At 34.0% G+C, this 13,469-nt stretch overlaps 1 protein-coding gene across 2 annotated transcripts in view; it reads right to left on the bottom strand.

The window, feature by feature from the left end:
• Positions 1 to 225: 225 nt before the first annotated feature.
• The window catches only part of LOC137418249 (uncharacterized), a 54,988-nt gene continuing 41,744 nt past the window's right edge, over positions 226 to 13,469 (bottom strand). For both annotated transcript variants that reach the window (XM_078770664.1, XM_078770665.1), the window contains 3 exons: positions 2,803 to 2,943; positions 2,557 to 2,671; positions 226 to 423 (listed from right to left, as the gene is read on the bottom strand). In XM_078770664.1, coding sequence (XP_078626790.1) covers positions 399 to 423; positions 2,557 to 2,671; positions 2,803 to 2,943 — 281 coding nt within the window. In that variant the 3' untranslated portion in view covers positions 226 to 398. The remainder of the gene's footprint in view (positions 424 to 2,556; positions 2,672 to 2,802; positions 2,944 to 13,469) is intronic.

The following is a 13,469-nucleotide window of genomic DNA, read 5'->3' as shown; positions in this document are numbered from 1 at the left end:
ACCAGCTGTGTGGCCATCCACATTGGGACCTGTGTAACTGAGCTGCTTGGCAGCAATCATTGATGACATGAAGTGCAGTTATGTCATGGTGGTAAATCCATGCGAGGTTTTCAACTGGTTTGATGAGGATTACTTTTGGGGAATATGGACAACTCCAAACTCTCCACTGATTGATAAATTGATCATAATGTGCCATTATATATTCACAATAACACAGACAGTGCATTTGTGCTTTGAGGACTTCTCTTTATTGTGAAATGCTTCACAAATTCAAGTTTCATGAAAAATATAGGCAGGAGTCTTCTTCTGATAAACAATTTTACAACAAGGGTTTTCTCACCACATCACACATGGCAATGAAACATGGACTACCGCAAAGATTGAGTAAAAATTGATGTTCAAACTGCCATCGAAAGATGCCATCTGAGCACAACCAAAAGGGACAAGAAAAACAACTAAATCAGATAGAAAACAAAATTCCTAAACACTGGTAACAATCAAAAAACTCAAATGGAACTTGGCTGGATTCATGGCAAGGACAGACAATAATTACAATCTAAGAATGAAAGGAAGACCCTGAAAGAAGCACGATGAAATCCAAGATCAGATTGAGGGATTAAGTTCTGTTACCATTTGAGTTTTTGGCATCAATGTTTCAACAATTCTCTATTCTGAGAATACAGAGAACCAAATTAATAAATTTTACTTAAACTTAGTTTGAGGACACAGATGGTGTTAGCATTTTGAGATTCTTCTTGCCCTCTGACACCAATTTGCAGTCATTGTTGTGCATATTCTGGTGAGAGATAGCCGTATGGCTTTCATCAGAGGTTTGGGGTGCCGGCTGATTGTTAAGGGTTACAGATGGTACTCTGTGAAGTTGTGATTACAAGGTATATGCAGAAAGGGCTGTACGCTTTCACGACAGCTTTCTCCTTCCTGGTTCACTGAATACCTACTGCTGAAACCTACTGCTGGGGATCGCTCTCAAGGGGGGCACGTACAACCCAGTGTGGGTAATGCAATGTGAATTTAACAAACCTCTCTCAGCAAAACGTTTCCTGCAGTCAGAGCACTTTTTATATGAGTACTTCAGCGTGGGTTGCACTATAGAAGATCAAGATCCGTTTCCTTGGTTCAAATAAAATCCTTGTCACAAATAGAACATTTGTAAAAATGCTCTCATTGGTTGTTATCTCCATTGGCAGGTTTTAGGAGGTGGGAAGCAGTTCTTCCAGAACTCAAAATCTCCACCTCCTTTTTTGGTAAATAATTATTATTCATGAACCAGATTGTGAAACTTCATTCTCATAGCTTTGTTCCAAGGGCTCGTTTTAGAATACTCAATGATCCTCTGACAGCATCCACCTATCGCTTGTTTGTCGTGATATTCCCCAGAATGATTTTTAAGAACTCAGTTAGGGTTTTCTTGATCATCCGGATTCCCTGTTGCTCCGACTATTACTGGTACAATTTCAGGTTTCTTCAATTTCGAAATCCTCTTGATCTCATTTTTCATAACATGGTATTTCAGATTTCAGCTCTCCTGCATGAATCATCACATGCATTTTCAAATGGCCTTCACGAGAGAAACCTCCATCACATATCGAGCATTTATAAGGATGCTCTCCTGCATGGATCTATTTGAAACCGTGTATGGATCTATATGGATCCTGTATGGATCCTGTATGGCTCATGTATGGATCCTGTATGCCTTTTCGAGAGAAACCTTTATCACATATCGAGCATTTATAAGGATGCTCTCCTGCATGGATCTATTTGAAACCGTGTATGGATCTATATGGATCCTGTATGGATCCTGTATGGCTCATGTATGGATCCTGTATGCCTTTTCGAGAGAAACCTTTATCACATATCGAGCATTTGTAAGGATGCTGTCCCAAATGGATCATCATGTGCTCTTTCAAATTGCAGTTTTGAGAGAACCCCTTATCACATACCAAACATTTGTGAGGTCGCTCTCCTGTATGGATCCTCAAATGTAATTTCAAATGGCCTTTTTGAGGAAAACCTTTATCACATATCGTGCATTTGTGAGGTTGCCCTCCTGTATGTATCCTCATATGTGATTTCAAACTGAAGTTATGAGAGAAACCTTTATCACATATCGAGCATTTGTGAGGTTGCCCTCCTGTATGTATCCTCATATGTGATTTCAAACTGAAGTTATGAGAGAAACCTTTATCACATATCGTGCATTTGTGAGGTCGCTCTCCTGTATGGATCCTCATATGCGATTGCAAATAGCCTTTTCGAGAGAAACCTTTATCACATATCGTGCATTTGTAAGGTTGCTCTCCTGTATGGAGCCTCATATGCCTTTTCAAACTGCCGTTTCGAGAAAAACCTTTATCACATATCGAGCACTTGTGAAGATGTTTTCTAGTGTGGGTTCTCATGTGTATTTTGATGTTACTCATTGAAGCAAAATCCATTCTGCACACCTTACACTTGTTACACATTTGCCTTTCTCGAACTTTTTTGTGTTTGTTTAATTTAATATTAATCTTGGTGTTGCAAGGCCCAGACATGCACCTGTATTTTAGAGGAAGTGAGTCTTGATCTGGTGATTGTTTCTTCAGGAGAGGCTTCTTCCTCACTGACAAGCTGCAACTGGGCCATATTTGTCCCATATTACTTCTGGATTGTTCTACAGAAACAAAGAACACATTATATTTTTTTGTCAAAATCAAAATGCAAAATATTTAAAACATTTCCAAAAATTGCACATTTTCTACACATAAAAGATTCTATGTTAATTTTTTTTACATTTACACTCACCAGTTGCAAAACATAAAGCATTTCCGTTTGTCAGGTGAATATCCTCTGAACCTTCGTTTGCAGAAACACAGTTTGAATCTTCTGTGACAGATGAATTGTTGTTGTGTTGTCTGCCTTCCACATTTACAGGAAGGACCTCAGCTGTGTACAAATCAGCGTCAGTCTTTTGCAGGGAAATGAGATTGACAACCATCTTGAGAGTTCATAGAACATGTCAAGCAATGGAATGTACACTTCAATATAAATATAATAATGAAGTTAAAGATTGTTAAAAAGAAAAATTCCAGATGTGAAGCGCTATTGAAGCAGTCTCCCACATTACCCTATTTCACATGTCTTGGTACTGCTCAACTGTAGGTTAGTGGAAGTAACAAGAAGGCGATTTGAGTTCAACAGTGTCCATGTATTTAAATCCAATTTAAATAAAATAAAGATTGTAAAATTCATCCATAAATTTTTCTGGAATTTACTGATGTTAAAAATTTCTCAAAATTTCCTTTCACAAAGCTCTGATCAAGTTTGTGTCTACTATCAGGAGTGCCAGCAAATAATATCTCTCCCTCCTCCAAGTCCTGGTGGCAACTGGTCAAATCTGTTTCTGGTGTTTGTTCCCCTTCCATCTCCTCCCTTACCTCAAATGGCTACACACCTGACGCTGCACGTGAAAAAGCTAAATGTCTCAACTCTTTGCCTCAAAATCTTGTGTCCCAAACCCATAGCTCTCTGTACCCACCTTAACCAGTGGAACCCAGCTGCTCCTGGACTCTGTGTGCAGCTGGGTTCTGGACCAGATGGCATCAGCCCACATGGCCTAAAATTCTGCTGTGCTGCTCTATCTCACCCTCTCTCTGTTCTCCTCACCTTTTCTTTTACTCAAGGTCATCTGCCATCTGCTTGGAAATTAGACAACATTACTGCTTTACATAAAAAAGGTGCAAAAACAGATCCCTGCAGCTACAGACCAATCAGCCAACTCACAATCATCAGCAAGGTCATGGAATCCATCATCTCTTCTGATATTAAATCTACCTATTCTCTAATGGATTGATCTCTGATCATCATTTTGGATCAAGCCCATGCCACTCTAATCTGGACATGCTGCTTCTCCTGACTGAACAATGGATGGAGGTCCTTTCAATGCGAAACAGGAACTCAGAGCCGTCTCCTTTGACATATTTCATGCCTGCGATATGGTCATTGTCAAGCACCCCGCCCTGATCATGAAACTCTCCTCTTATCGTATTTTTGTTGTTGTTGCATACAGACAGGATCGAGGCTCGTGAAAGAGCTAACATTTATCACACCAAAAATCAAACAGACACACAAAGTATATAATAAGGGGAGCGGTAGAAGTAGGTGATAAATGTTGCTTCTGGGACACCTCCGTTTAACATGGGAAATCCCTATCTAATGTCATTTACCCCCCTGTTTTTAAAAAAATCATAAACACCTCTATTTCTCCCTCTATGAACCTATAATCCTTCTCGCCTTATGAACCTATAATCCTTCTCGCCTTATGAACCTATAATCCTTCTCACCTTATGAACCTATAATCCTTCTCACCTTATGAACCTATGATTTTCTTCCTTTATGAACCTATAATCCTTCTAGCCTTATGAACCTATGATCATTCTCACTTCCATGTAAATTTTACCCTATTCCCCCCACTACCCCCTTAATGTAGTTCCTTAGACCACTCTGCTAATGAGCCTATAAATATATTATCTCTTTCTAACTTTTTTAAGAGTTCCATTCTCCTATAGAACTCATCCCCATCAAGTATATTTATAAAGTATACAGGTTCCTTAACCTTTTGTTGTGAAAGTATAAAGTGGTATGTTTCACGGAGGGTTCTTGTTTGACCTCCTCCTCTCCCACATACCATTTTAAAATTATAATATTTATTATCCGATTGATAACCATTAAAGTTCTCACTCCACTCTAATATATTTTTCTTCCCACCCTCCATTACCCCACTTAACAAATGAATACGTTTATCCGTCTTGAGAACCTTCTGACCAGTGATTCTCTCAACCTCTTGAATCTGATATTTTTCACATTCGTTATGTTTTCCATTTATATACCAAGGTTGATTACACCTCCACTCTTTAGTCTGGTTGATACTTGGTTCTATCATTTATATAATAGTAAAAAAGGTGGCGGTAGCCCGTTAAAATCCCTAACCCCCCTTTTTAACTTATCACTTATATATATATATATCTTATATACTTATATAACCATAAGGGAGACGATCAATTCCATTTTCTAAAATAAACCTCTTATCATCAAAAGCCCCCAATGCTTTCTTATTCACCTCTTCTGAATATAATTGATGTTTATAACTTCTTATTCCATTAATCTTTCTAAACTCTTCTTTCTTTGTTGTTAAACAGTTATAATAATCCTTAAAGTTTATTGTTTCTTTAATGACATTTTTCTTTATACCTTTTAACTTCTTATCAGTCTTTTCAACGTTATTCACAATGTATTTATAAGCATAAGCCTTCGACCTCAATCCCACAAATTCACTCATAACATTTCCTCCCAATTCATCCTTGAACTTTCCAATCACCTTTTTATTTTTAGAAGAGAACAACTCACTCTCTGGACTGTAATTACTTGTATCATAGATATTAATGTCCTTTTTCATATCTGAATAAACATCATCAGTATTAATTTTCAAAATAAAACTATCAGTATCCATATACAACAATGACACATTATCCTTATACTTTGATTTTAGATTAATATAAAAGTAATCATACATTAATGACTTTGACAAGTCAAGAATTGATGTTCCAATGTAAATAGGTTTGTCCATTTCAATACTCTCTTTAACCAAATGGATCGCACAAAAGTTCTCAGTAAAGACCTCAGCTCTAGTAAAACTCGGTCTATTAATTAATTTTGATGCTTGTTCCCAAGATGTTGCTAGTCTGATATTTTGTCTTTTCCTCACATTCTCCATGGTCTTACCAAAGACCGCATTATTCATCAATTTATAAAAGTCTTTCTCAAAATCTGTTTTTGACTCTGTTCTTCTTTGTGTATTAAAATCAATGTACCCCTTTAACCAATGACTTTGATTGAACTTTAGAACCCTGTGGATCTTCTCTACTCTTAGACCTTTTGATAAATATTGTCGCAAATTTCTTTGGTGTAGTACATAATTTTTCTTGTTATATAATGTAGTAAGTAATTTTTCTGTTGATTCACCTATATCAAACGATCGTTGATAATCACTCAACCATTCTTTCTTTGGACTTTCTTTCTCACAAGCAAATGGAAGATCTTTATGTTTGATATGAAGTTCTTCAGGATATTTTAAATCAACCTCAAAATAATAACCAACCTTTGAATCATCCAATTGTTTTTGTGTAGAGATACATACATCTTGTAAAACCTTTGTGTAGTCTTTTTCCTTTACCCATCTTAGTTTCCCATAAGGAAGAGCTTGAGACATTGCCCAGCCATACAAGTTGTTTGCGTCATAGTACATCAAGTAAGAACTCTCTTTCGTTGAATCATAATTTGGAAGATATTTGTTATTTGCTTTTGCGTAGCTGCTCGAGCATACTTGTGAAATTCCACCTCTTTTTGCCTTTTCAATCATCAAAAGCATATCGACATCGGTTATCAAATCCAAATCTTGTTTTGTCATTTTCAACATCGCGCTCCAAGCCAATCCAGGTGCTGTGTAGTAGTGAGCAGGATCCAATCCATATCCAGTGCGACAAACAGATCTAAAGGCTTCAAATACATCGGCCAATAAAAGCACATCAGTTTTGAGATACAAATCGTGATACTCACCAAGATTCTTGATGTTATATTTTTCCCAAACATTTTGTGCGTGTACATAATCTTTATCAGATATATGACTGTTGTTTAATTTGTTATCGAAATTTTCTTTTAAAGGAAGTTGTGTTTCATTGAATCTCTCAAATGAGTCCATATAGTCATAGGGGTAAATTCCCTTTTGTGTTAGAAAATCTTTATCTGAAAAATACTCTGAAAGACATGGAAACTCTTTTAGATTTTGAACCAAGTTAGCCAATGGACTTGCCATGAATTTAAATGTATCAAGAAATCTGATATGAGTAATAGGAGATGTGTGAATTGTTTTTGTGAATGAAATGTATTTCTGATCTGTGTTAGGAATTGCTGAAATGTGTCCAGATGTCTTTGAAAGTTCATTAATAAATAGATGCGTATCATAATGAGCATTGTTATGAAGAAAGACAGGAATGAAAGAGGGGAGTTGATAATTAATATTACAACTTTGATGAGCCGGACCTCTATATTTACCAGTGAGATGACAATGATCTCTAACCTTTAGACCTTCACCAATTTTTTCCTCACAAATATGACAAACATTGTTTTTTCTAAATTCCCTTTTCTGTTCACTTGTCAAGGACATTGGTTTATTAGTTTCTCTCATTATCTTGGTTAATCGGACACAGTCTTTTTCTAGTCGTTTCACAAACTCCTCTGGGGTATTTGAGCCTCTATACTCCTCTAACTTGTTATATTTATCACCAACGGATGATTTGATATAATAACAAAAACCGCAAGGAGTATGTTTTTGATATTTATTTGTGTATGAATCTTTTGGATCTGGAGAAGCAGTATCTATTTTTTCTAGAATACTTTCAAAATCAGCATATATAACAAATGGATGTTTGATCTTTTTCTTTTCATCTTTGAATGTGATATTTGAGCCTTCTTTAGGCATATTGATTACCGTTGATTTATGTTCACCACAATAATTTGAATGTTTATCTAATCTTTCTTGTGTATGGAAGAAGTTAAGACAACGCAAACAAATATATATTTTATTTGTTCTTTTACATACTTGTGGTTTTATTAATTTAGCAATATCTTTAATGTATGTATAATGTGAATTTTCCTCTGAATTAAAATATAGAAGATTAATATGAGTTTGTTTACAATTGTCAGAAAGCTTTAAAACCTGAATGCTGTTTGTTTCTGTTAGACCATAAACATTAACTGATAAATTATTTATCTTTTCAAATTTAGGAATATCATTTAAAGCCATCGGAAACTTTAGATCTTTCGTATTTAATGTATTCTCATATTTTTTATAATGAGATACTCTTTCATCATGAAAATGTGGAGGATGTAAGTGTGCTAGAATAGACCAGAGAAAACATTTATTGTCTTTATTTTTGATATTGATAACTGCTTTTCTATTTTTGATAACACTGGGTAAATCAATGTAGGAAGAAGCTTTTAGAGGATCTGATTTAAGAATATGAATGTCTATGTAAATAATTTTTCCTATATTGAATCCACTTCCTACGATTGAATTATCCACATCTTGCTCTTGTTTAATAAGTTCATCATAGACTCCTGATGTTTTAAAATCTTGATATGAAGATATAAAGTGTGGCTCAGTTCTCATGTATGGTGTATCTATAACTCCTTCGTCCTTTGTCATTTCTAATTTTACTCCCATATAAAATTTAAGTGGTTTCATTTCTTTTAGTGTTTTTTCAATCAACGTTTGAACAACAGGTTTAACTATTTCTACAGCATCAACTATAGACTCTGGTTCAGGAGGTTTGAAGTTAAAGACTCTTATTTTAATATGTTCTTTGAATGCGCCATCAGAGTTTTTAGTTGTGATAAAATTTGATGAATGTAGAATTGTTTTAAGATGTATTTCGAAGCCTTTCTTGAGGATATTTTTATTACATGCAGAACAGTGTTTTGTTTCCTTCTGAATAGGAGATAGTAGGTGAAGTAGATTAAATGTGTGTTTGTTAGTTTTAAGGTGTCTTTTGTATTGTTTATATTCTTGTTCACAAACATCGCAATACGTTGCTTTGATCATATTTATTTATATAGTAAAATTATACTTAAAACAAAGTGCCTTTTTTAGAGGCTTTTTAAAAGATGAAACTGTGCTTAAAGTAAACACCTTTGAGCTTTTCAACTCGTTTTATGTATATAACTTTACTTAAAGTAAAACACCTTTGAGTTTTTCAACTCGTTTTATGTATATAACTTTACTTAAAGTAAAATACCTTTGAGCTTTTCAACTCGTTTTATGTATATAACTTTACTTAAAGTAAAACACCTTTGAGCTTTTCAACTCGTTTTATGTATATAACTTTACTTAAAGTAAAACACCTTTGAGCTTTTCAACTCGTTTTATGTATATAACTTTACTTAAAGTAAAACACCTTTGAGCTTTTCAACTCGTTTTATGTATATAACTTTACTTAAAGTAAAACACCTTTGAGCTTTTCAACTCGTTTTATGTATATAACTTTACTTAAAGTAAAACACCTTTGAGCTTTTCAACTCGTTTTATGTATATAACTTTACTTAAAGTAAAACACCTTTTTTTTTTTTTTTTTTTTTTTTTTTTTTTTTTGTATACAAGATCGAGGCTCGTGAAAGAGCTAACAATAATCACAAAAAAGACAAACCAACTCCTCTCTGGGGGAGCAAGGCCAGAGAGGAGTCGGTAGAAGACAGAAAGACCACCAACCTGCCTGCGGTGAGTGAGTGAAAGGCCCTCGGAGTTGACTACATCGCAGGAGATTCCAATGATTCTGAAAGCTTTGGCCTCAACAGCGTGAAGCTGAGCAAGGTGTGAGGCAGGAGCACCAGCCCAGAGGGGGGAACAGTATTCCATTGAGCTGCGGATGAAAGCCTTGTATGTGGTGAGGAGCTCAGGTGTGCCAAGGAAGGACTTCGCACGACGGAGGATGTCCAGTCGGCGACTGGCTTTGGAGGCGAGCTTGGAAATGTGGTTTTCCCAAGAAAGATCATGGCAGATAGTGAGACCCAAAAGCTTGAGCGACAGAACTTCTTGGAGAGGATTGTTGAGAAAGTAGATGGGAGGGTTGTCCAGTCGGTCCTTTCGGAGAGACATTGTAAGAGTGTGAGATTTGTCAGGATTGAAAGACATGTTCCACTTGTTTGACCAGTCTGTGATTTTGTCCAGGTCTGCAGAGAGTGAGGAGGCTGCAGACTGCCGATCTGAGGGATGAGGAATGGAGCGGCAGATAGTGGAGTCATCAGCAAAGAGATAGAGAGGATTTTCCAGAGAGTCGGAGAGGTCATTGATAAAGACCAGAAATAGCACAGGGCCCAGAAAGCCAGAAAATAGCACCTTTGAGCTTTTCAACACGTTTTATGTATATAACTTTACTTAAAGTAAAGCGTCTATGTATTAGCCAGAAAGTTTAGATACTCTAGTTCATCAATTTCAATTTCACTATCTGAGTCATCAATAAAGCTACTCTCATAACTATCATTTGAACACAAACTATTAGTATCATAACTATCTTCAGATCCTAGACTCTCAGTATAATAACTCTCAGAGTATTGACTGTTAATATCACTCATTTACATACCATTAAACTTCCATCAATATCTATATATTTTCTTTCATTAGAACTAATAACCACAATATTTTTTACATTAAATGTTATTTTCAAATAATCTCTAATAATCAGAGTACGGAATGATAGTTCACCACTAATATTCATATTATTAATTTCACCCACATCTTTGGGTCTATTAAAGAATATACAAATGTTTCCTCTAGAATCGTTGATGGTTTTATCATTCATTTTCAAAGCTTCTTTATCAATGATCTTTTCAAGCTTTGAGTAAATTGTTAGTAGTAGTGGAGAAACTTTTGTCAAATTTACTTTAATAGAGTTATTAATTAACATAGCTTGTCCTGTAAATTTAATAAAAGGACACATGTTATTCTCCATTATGGGTTTAATCCAAAAATTTCCATATTTATCTTTGTTCAATTTAACATCTTTGACATATTTTTCTATATCTTCCACCGAAGTAGAGATTGATTGAAATTTGTCTTTTGTGTTTTGAAACATTGTATTTATTAGCTAATAAATTTGCGTTTAGTTTAAGTAAAGTTATATACATAAAACGAGTTGAAAAGCTCAAAGGTGTTTTACTTTAAGCACAGTTTCATCTTTAAAAAAGCCTCTAAAAAAGGCACTTTGTTTTAAGTATAATTTTACTATATAAATATGATAAATTCTGAAGGATATTTAGAATTTCCAGACTCTCCATATGATAAATTAGAGAATTGTCCGGCTTGTGGTAGAGTGGGGCTTAATACAGAATCAGAAGCATATAAACAATGTATTTTCTGTGATTATCTTCTAATTAATGATAATAAAAAATATAGAAAAATATATAACTCTTTTAAATTAGAACCAAAAATGAATTACTTTACAAGATTAATAAGAGAGATGAATGTTAAGTATTATGGGGATAATACACCATTTCTTACAAGGGAAGAGACTATTTGTATTGAGGAAATGTATAAGGGTTTAATGATATTTATTATTCAAAATAATTTTAATGGAAATGTTAATACAAGATACTATATAAACAAAATAATGGATTATTTTGAAATTAAACCTGAACTCAGGATAAAATATAGAGTTTCTCAAAAAACTCAAAAAAAGTTAGATGACTTGTTTTCCAAATATATAAATGAATGATTTTTTACCTGTTTGGGAAAATAAGATAAAATTTAATAACCATAAAAATCTTCCAAATTCATTGAGATGTCTAATAGTCGGTTCAAGCGGATGTGGAAAAACCTGTTTACTTTTAAAGATGCTCCTTAGTCCTAATTTTTTAGATTATGATAATTTAATAATTTTTACAAAGTCAAGTTTTCAACCTGAGTATCAACTACTCTCACAGGGTTTTAATGCGGGTCTTAAAAAGGAAGACATTATCGGTTTATTTAAACTTCAAAACAAACTAAATGATTATAATATTGATGATATAATACAATTATTTTGTGATACACAGAAATCAAAATCAAAACTAAAACCCATAACTTGTATTCTCAGTGATAATACGGATGATATACCTTCACCTCAAGATTTAGATAAATCAAAAAAGAACCTCGTTATCTTTGATGATTGTGTTAATGAGAGAAACCAAACAGTAATGGATAGCTACTATACAAGAGGGAGACATTCTTCTTGTAATTGTATTTATCTTAGTCAGTCATATTTTCAACTCCCTCGGCGCTCAATAAGAAACAATGCTAATACTTTTATTTTATTTAAGTTAAATTCAATAGATACAAATAATTTTTGGAGAGATAATTGTTCTACATTACGTAGTAAGAAGGAATTTGAAAATAATATGAAACACACGATCGGAAAATATAAATATATTGTTGTGAAACAAGATGAGATACTAAATGATATTTTTCAATAAATAAATACAGAAAATGAATACCGAAGAAAGAGTAAGAAAGTTTAAAGAACATCAAGAGTTGCTTTCAAAAGTTGTAAAGCAACAGGAAGACATAAAGAAGAAAAGGAGACAGAAACTAACTGGTGAAGAAGCCTTTGAAAGAAAACAAGAGAAATTTTTTAAACCACTTTTAAAAACTCAACAAACGATTTCACCTACAGTTCCCATGGTAGAATTTACTCCAAAAAAATTTCAAATGCTCAAAGATTTTAGTCAAATGACAGAGCAAGAACTTGGAGAATTAGAATATGATGATGAAGGATTATTTCGGCATCTTGAGAAGGTAAATAAACTTTCCAATTATATTGTAGAAGCTCTTCAAAACAATGAATATTTGAAGGGTTCAAAAACCAGAGCAGGTCTCATTCCAACAGAAGAACCAGCACAGTTCCATCTTGTGAAAGAAAAGTTATTGATATTTAATGATAAATTGGTGTTCTTAAGTTCTGACCAACCAAATGTTGAATTAACCCCAAGATTAATGTTTCTTCTAACAAAAGATGGACATTCTAATTCACCTTATTTTGATGAACCGCTTGAAATGGAAAGAGAGGAAGATAGAGAGTATATTGAGTTGCTAAACACACTTGATTATGGAGTTTCTGTTGCTGGTAAAAGTAAGAAGAATGAGAAGGAGAAACATATTATTGATGCTTTAAGTAAGCTTGGTTCGGGTGTTAGTTTTCTTCCAAATGACCCATCACAATTAGTTAATAGGTTATTATTGTTGTTAGGTAGTAAGAAGGCTGGAAACAACAATTGTTTTAATGAAGCATCCGCCATTTTAGATCAGTTGATGAATATGAAAATAATTAATAAATGTCAATACAAAGATATTTTATTAGATATTAAATAAGATGAGAAGCACAATTCTTAGTTTTAATTTCACAACGAGTGATTACACAGCTTCATTCCCTTACCCACTACAACTTGACCCCAAAAAAGAATATGAGGCTTCTTTGTTGTCAATGGAGACTTATAATACCTTGTTTAATATCACAGAGAAAAACAACAAGTTTAGTTATAATCCAGGAAGTGGATATAAAACTATAACCGTTTCACCCGGTGCTTACGAGATTTCTCAAATATCTTCAGAAGTCTCTCGCCTTATGAAAGAAAAAGGTGATGAACCAAAAAATATTGTAATAGATATTCAAAAACACACTTCAAAATCAACTATTAAACTTAAAAATAATTATAAAGTTGATTTCACCATTGAAAAATCGTTTAGAGAGCTATTGGGTTTCTCTTCAAAAAAGGTTGAAACTAACGGAACGTTTTACAGTGATAATGTCATTCAAATATCCTCCGGTATAAATTCAGTATTAATTCATTGTGATTTGATTGATGGTGCTTATAACGATGGAATAAGA

This window comes from Myxine glutinosa, chromosome 1 (assembly GCF_964187855.1).
Source record: "Myxine glutinosa chromosome 1, kmMyxGlut1.1, whole genome shotgun sequence".
NCBI classification, from domain to species: Eukaryota; Metazoa; Chordata; class Myxini; order Myxiniformes; family Myxinidae; genus Myxine; species Myxine glutinosa.
This window is presented reverse-complemented; position numbering and strand designations above follow the sequence as displayed.